Here is a 7,336-nt window from a genome sequence, read left to right on the forward strand (position 1 = left end):
TAACTAATCACAATGCCTGACTTATGATTTGGTATGACTGGTTTTATTAATAAGTGTAACCGATCCTAAGTAATCACCATAAGATGGTATGATCAGTATTTGTAATGGTATGACTGATCCTAGTAATTGGTGTAATCGATCATAGTAATTGGTATGACCGATCACAGAGTATGATCGATCCTTGTAATTGGTAACCGGTCCTGGTAACTGATGTAACCGATCCTTGTTACTTGTGTGACCTATCACAAGTACTTTCATATTAAGGTATAACCGATCCTAGTGATTGGTAGAACCGATTGAACCAATGTATGTGATTTTTTATTTGATCAATCACATAGTTTTCTTGGAATACAGGGAAACTAATTCTAAACTTGTCTGTAAGTGTTGTATGACCGATTCCAAGAAAGTAAATCCATGTAAATATGAATAAGGATTTACAGTGAAAAGATGTCAACATACTTTGAACACGTACAATAGCTCTTATCTTTTATTTTTCAAAGATATTCCTTAATATTCAAGGAGATCATGTGCCGAAATAAATTGAGAATCTTTTAATTAACGTTTTTAGTTTTATGTGCTTTAATTACCATCAATTAAATGTATATATCTAGATAATAAAAATTAGCAATGTGCATTTACTAATTGGATATTTTCTATTGAGAGATTTCGCAAATTTTGACAAGCATTAATCGGAATTAGGAAAATCGAATTTTTCAATTCATTGCAAATCTTGAGAATATTTTTTTTTTTGGAAATTCCATGATGTCCAAACATCCTTGGTCTATAAATACCTCAGTTTACATTTCTAACAAAACTATCCTAAGATCCATGCAAACTTCATTTCTTGTTCTTTCTGGTGGAGCCGTCTATTCGAAGAGGAAAGTATCCTAATTAGGTAAAATCTCTTACGACCGCTCGTTTAAATACTTATGTGGGATCAAAAAGCTATACGAGTACTGTTGGTGGGAAACTAGATAGTTGCAGTGTTATTAGTTTTCGATTGATTTGATTGACTAAAGGTTGTTGAAACTTTGATTGAACCTAGTGTGTTTATTCTTGAGAATCTTCTCTTCTGATATAATATTCACTCATACTAGATCGAAGTATCGACGAGATCTTTAGAACTGTTGTTATATTCAAAGATATCTTGTACCCATTGTTAACAGACTCCGTTCTGTGTGTGATTGATCACAAGAGATTCAAGTGGTAATGTGCAGGTTATTATTGAAGATTAAAGAAGATTTGAAGATGAAGAAGATTTCTTATTAGTTCTCATATCTTTGTGTGTGCACAAACCTTGATCGTCTGGGATCCAACTAGAATTGAATTTAAATGGATGAGCCTTTTCATATGACTTGAGATATCTTTATCTTGAAAGAATCAATATAGTTGTTACCAAACATATTTTCGTTGTTCCTTTGTTGTGTGAAATACAATCCAAAGGAATTGTAACAGTGCGTGACCATCGAAGTCGGAAGCGCAGGAATACCGAGGAAACTAAGTGAACTAGGGTATTTTCTTGGTCTCAAGTATATGAAGTTGGTTTAGGTATTTTATATTGGCTTAATTATGAGAGTATTCAATTCTGGACTAGATCCCGGGGTTTTTCTGCACTTGCAGTTTTCCTCGTTAACAAAATCATGTTGTGTGATTTATTTCCGCAATTATATTTGTTTATATAATTTAAATTAAATTGCACTTTACATTAACTATGTTATATTTGATATGGATCCTATAGAGTTTGGTTAATTCCGAACCTATTATCAAGTATCACACTTTGGTGGTCGTATTGTCTCGATCTCGTATCATAGACAATCACACAAAGTGTGAATACCGAAGTTTTTGTATTGTCTCGACTTTGTCCATAGACGATCGCACTTGGTAAGAGGACTTATAGGTTGAAACAAAAATATTATGGTGTATTTGGGTACCCTCTTCTTTTCATCCTTCTCGTTCCTTATTGGCCGTCCCTCCAAATTTGGTCCTTAAATTAGCCAACAATATCTTTTTAGTGATAGGTATACCTGAATCCTTTCTTGCTTCCCCTGGTTTATCTCCAGCATCCATCTGAACTATTTTTAGGTTTCGTGACTTTCCCACCCTATTGCGTCTTTAATTAACAAGAGTATGAAAAAAGTCCAAGTCATATTGTTGCCAAAACCTTCAGACATAGCTTTTCCTTCAACTTCTAAGTCCAGAATTTGCTTGACATTGCCCGGTTGTCACCATCATCTCACCGAATGATAGATGAAACATATCAGTTTCATGCCAATATTGTTCCCTGGAGGCAGTGACAACAACATTATCATACTAAATTCCAGGCCATTTCCCTGTATTTATTGCTAGAGTATGAAAAACAAAATATTTTTGACCAAGTGGCCAATAACTCGCCTTGTGATGTTTTAATTTTTTTATCGCTAGTTTATAATCTTAGAATGGAAGTAAACAAAATTTTTTAAACAAAATCATACCATATAAGAAATAAATTGAATATTTTATATTATTACATGCGTCTCACAGACTTCAGCATCTCAGGAATGTTTTTATGCTCTAATAAGTTTGCAGACCTATTTGTAGCCTCGCCCCAGAGTCCACCATTCTTCTTCTTAGGAAATATCTTCCTTTAGGAATATGCTTGCCTCTCAGTGAAGGTTTCTTTCTCGAGTTTTTTTTGTTAACTTGAGCTGAAGCAACAACAATATTTATTTCTTGCATGAAGGTACAATATTCTTCATGATCATTTTCTATCTCTTCTTCATCATCATCTCTTCAAACACAGTATCTTCCATGTCTTGTTTAGTCTTTTCTTCTGATTCTTCTCTGGATTTAGATTGAATTGCTTCACTAACCAGAAGTGGTAATAGGTTTTCCTCCGCCACAACCTTCTTATTCTTTTCATTCTTGTTCATAACTCTATAATGTATATCATGGCGACCGGTAGACGTGAGATCAATCTTATTTATTTTAGTCCCTCTCCTGTTCTTAGGATTTTCCCTATCTGGATTCCCTACAACATATGAGCAATAAAACTGATCGATTTAGGTTTGGTAATTTCAAAAAATGGAACACCTACAAATTGAAAATTATAATAACGAGTAGGTTTCTGAAACAACAAACCCAATCGTAAGAAAACTTAAGTTTTATGTTATAAATCGAACTTAAACGTAAAAGTTCTTGGACAAAAATTTGTAGTTCCAATTTCCAAGATTTATTAAGGTTAAGTATATATAATGAAAACAAAATTACCCAACTGTAAACCTAAATTATATATTGTTGATTTGTTAACACTAAAAACTTGTCGTAAAAGTACTTGGAAGAATACTATAGTTTAAGGATTTTTTATAATGAGGTTTTTGAAACAAAGCCTACCGTAAATTGATTACGGATACAAAACCAAACTGTAAACGCACGTGCAATTAAAATGGGAAAACACATTTATGGCTAGGAGTTCATTATTTCCTAGCCTAAGAATATTCTGAGAATGGATTTACTATTAAGAAATGAGTCACTCTCAATCGTAACTGATTCTGCAACCTATTTTTATTACTAATTTATCAAACCTATTTCAAACAAAAAGCAACAAATAAAAAGTGGGTTTGTCAAAACTTACCTCACATAAACCATGCCGCATAATCTATCTTCTTGACGAGGAGTTCGAAATTTTTGTTCTTGGTTTGTTTAACTATACTGTTGAATGATTGGAGGTTTCTGTTGATTATCGCACTGCAATCTTTATCAACGTTCTTCTTCTGCATCTATAATATAGATTTTAATCGACAATTATAAGTTTCTCGAACAGCCTAATAGTCGAGGACAATAAAATGTTTTGATGAAACAAAAAAAAGGAAAGGGTACGAGCAAGGTTGTGAAATCGTGAATCGTGGAGCGAATCGTATTTCAATTTTTAGAATCGAATCATATGTTAAATCATAAATCGAAGATTCGTGGTTGATTGTTGAATCGCTACTATGTACCTCTAAATTTCACCGATTTAAATGGAACAATATTAAGACTTTGATCTTTTATGTATAAGTACTCTATATATAAAACAAGTTGAATATTAACAGCAACAACCAAATTGGTACAGTCGTAAAGGGTACACTACAACGAACAGGGGAACCCAAGTTCGAATCTCTATTCATGTCTTAATTTCATATTTTCAGTAGAAATTTCTTGTCTGACTAAATCAAAAATCATAGTCAAAATCAGCCAAAGTACGATTCTGGAAAAAACGATTCTAACAAACAACTTAAATTTATTTCAGAAAATTTGAATTCGAATCGATTTTCACAACCATGGTTACGAGAAGAAAGGAGAGGAGAAGACAAAATGATTTTGAAGTAGGTTTTTATAGATTGGGTTTTACTGGATGGAAGGATAATTTGACATTTTCTTACCTTAGGTAACCCCCTAACCAAGCCCTTAGTCATAGAAAATCCTGATTAAGTCCCTGAGTCCCTCTCTGAAAAGCCCTGACAGGGTTTGAATCTTTGCCCTAACAATTCTAAAACTACGTTTATAGCAGAACTGATCTATTAATGGCATAGCCTCGTGCTCATGGCCGGGGGGAGGGACAAGTAAGGCAAAAACATTCCCATCTTTGCTGCTGCTCCTGGCTCTTCTTCTCCCTTCTTACACTTCATATTTCAGTAAGTCTCTCCTTCTCACTTTTTTTTCTTTTTTTTTCTTGGCAATTCTTCCATCAATTACTACTGAGCTTATATTTTGAAGGGGTTTACAATCGTTAATTTTAGGGTTTTTGGAAATTCTTTTCGCTGGGTATTGTACTTTTGCAAAATGGGGCAACATTTTGAATTTGCTACAGATTTACCCTGTGAATTGGAATTTTGGGAAAATGGGGCTTCTCAAAATCTTGAATTTTCGTCATTGCTAACGTATATTTCCCTGTGATTGGAATTTTGGAAAATGGGGCTTCTCAAAGTCTTATATTTTCCAAAATGGATCATTGCTAACGCAGATTTCCCCTGTGAATTGGAATTTTGAAAAATATATGTGGAAATTTCAATTTTTTGATTTTGTGTGTACACTGTGTAGGTAATGGGGGATCAGAAGAAACTTATAACTATATGTCAATCTGGGGGTGAGTTTGTGAAAAATAAAGATGGTTCATTGTCATACATTAATGGTGAAGATGCTCATGCAGTCGACATTGATAACGAAACTAAGTTTGATGATTTCAAGTTGGAGCTTGCTGGAATGTGGAATTATAGTCCTGAGACTGTGACTATCAAATATATTCTTGCAGGTCATGGGAAAACACTGATTACGATTTTTAATGATAGAGATTTGAAACGTATGGTCAAATTCCATGAGAATTCAACCACAGCGGATGTTTTTGTTATTCATCAAGATGTGTGCAACATGCCTGCAGCCAGTAGTACAACCATATCAGAAGCTGTGGTTCCCGTTGATGATACTCCTGTTGATGGCATTTCAGCTGAACCAGATCCAGTATTTCATGTTCCTTTTGAGAGTATATCTCCAAATCAACCACCAGCTATTGCTGTGACTGCTGCCAAGCATCATAGAGCTGTAGAACGCGAAAACACCGTCACTGGTGTTGACCAAATGTTTAGAAATGTTTACCAGATTATTGATACATTGCCCAACTGTTCTAAGAAAAAATGGGGCAGAGTTGAGGGAGGAGCAGCTAGGCGAAGATCGACTGCATTAATTCTGATGAAGCAAAATGATTATGTTGGTGCTAGGAAAAAGTTAATCGAAGCACGGACAGCATATCCTGGACTTGATTATATTGATGAGTTGATAAAAGTATGTGACATAGTATGTGCAGCTGAAGATCAGTTACAAGGGAGTGGAATTGATTGGTATTCGGTTCTCCAGACTAACAAGACAGCCAGTGAGTCCGACATAGAGTTTCAGTATACAGAACTGATCAGAACTTTGGAACCCATTAAGAACAAGTTTCCGGAAATTCAATCATCTTTGGGGCTCATCGAAAAAGCATATAATGTGCTTTCAGATAAAGAAAAGCGTTACGAGTTTGATTGGAAAAGAGCTGGTAGCTTGGGTCCTTCTGGTTCTGTGAAACCATTAGATGTAGCGCATTCAGATACTGTGAACATGAATAGGGAAGCTACTTCACAATGTGCTTCTGGGAATAAGAGAGTTGTTAGCATCAGTTCGGATAAAAGCAATCCAATGTGCAACTCGCTGGAGCAGCCTTTGAAGAAGGTAAGAAGTTTGGGTGGGGATGATTGTGAAATTGTAGCTGAGACCTAATCACTCAATAGACTAATAGGAAAAGTTTGCAGCCAAGAAGCGAGCTCGGATACGACTAAATACTAGACTAGATTAAATGAATTGGAAAGGTAATTAGGAAAATCATCTGGGAGCCCAGTGAAATGCAGGCGCATTGTATGTTAGGTGGTTGAGTGCTGTTCCTGTTAACCTAGATGAGAAGAAATGAGGTAGGTTTGCCGGTTTCTTGCGGGTTCTTTAAGCTGGACAGTGATAAGATAGACAAATGTGACACCGTAGTTTTCTCACATTTGGTCTCGTCGTTCTAAGAATATGGTTATTTATAAAGAGTGGAAACCATTTGATTGGTTCTCGGATCCTAAAACAAGAAAGAATGGAAGTTCCTGCTCGTAGAGATTCTCAGTGATTACTCGACCACAGCTGGTGTATGGCTGCATTAATATTAGAGGTGGGCAGGCTATAGGAACATCTATTGAAGGAGTGGCTTCTCTTATCAAATTGCTGCTCGCAACTTGCTTGGGTTTTCTTACAATATCCCAGCTAGGTGTGCAGGTGATACGAGGGGCTTATTTTCAGGTATGGTACTCGATCTTGACCCGTTATCAATCCCTAAGGATGTTGTTGTGGATACAGTTGCAGCAGAATTCAGTAATGGTTCCAGCATTAAGCACCAAAATTCTAGATCTGCTCCTATAAATTCAATGCCGAATCTGATCCAACTCCAACAATGACATTTTTTTACTGTATAAGCCAAGGTATAAAAAATGTGAAAAAAAGAAAGAAAATAGAAATAAATGCAATGAGTTTGTCTTTTCGATTTTGTTAAGTTGGTGTAACCGCTAAAAATAGAACTCATTCTTTTTGGAAAAAAAGAAAATGAAAAAATCAAAATAAAAAATTGAAAAATGTTGAAAAAAAAAAAAAAACATAAAAATGGAGCTCATTTACCTTGAAATGTTGACTCTTGTGCAAATATGTAATTCTTATGAGTCTTAGTCTAGATATTTAGGCACCCTGATTCTAGCACAATTCACATAGTGATAAGAAACTTGCACGCGCACAATCTACCAATACATGTATAGCCTCATCCTTG

The 7,336-nt window shown here is 35.1% G+C and overlaps 1 protein-coding gene across 1 annotated transcript; it reads left to right on the forward strand.

The window, feature by feature from the left end:
* The first annotated feature begins 4,577 nt into the window (after positions 1-4,577).
* On the forward strand, positions 4,578-6,992 carry LOC113335861. Its single transcript, XM_026581887.1, has 2 exons — positions 4,578-4,649; positions 5,056-6,992. Exon 2 carries the CDS (start codon positions 5,059-5,061, stop codon positions 6,262-6,264), a length of 1,206 nt encoding a protein of 401 aa, XP_026437672.1. The 5' UTR covers positions 4,578-4,649; positions 5,056-5,058; the 3' UTR covers positions 6,265-6,992.
* The last annotated feature ends 344 nt before the right edge of the window (positions 6,993-7,336 follow it).

Source organism: Papaver somniferum, unplaced genomic scaffold, assembly GCF_003573695.1.
Source record: "Papaver somniferum cultivar HN1 unplaced genomic scaffold, ASM357369v1 unplaced-scaffold_150, whole genome shotgun sequence".
In the NCBI taxonomy this organism is placed as follows: Eukaryota; Viridiplantae; Streptophyta; class Magnoliopsida; order Ranunculales; family Papaveraceae; genus Papaver; species Papaver somniferum.

What these genes read in the sequence shown, in the direction of transcription:
- LOC113335861 (XM_026581887.1), top strand. Translation starts at nt 5,059, where the DNA reads ATGGGGGATCAGAAGAAACTTATAACTATATGTCAATCTGGGGGTGAG.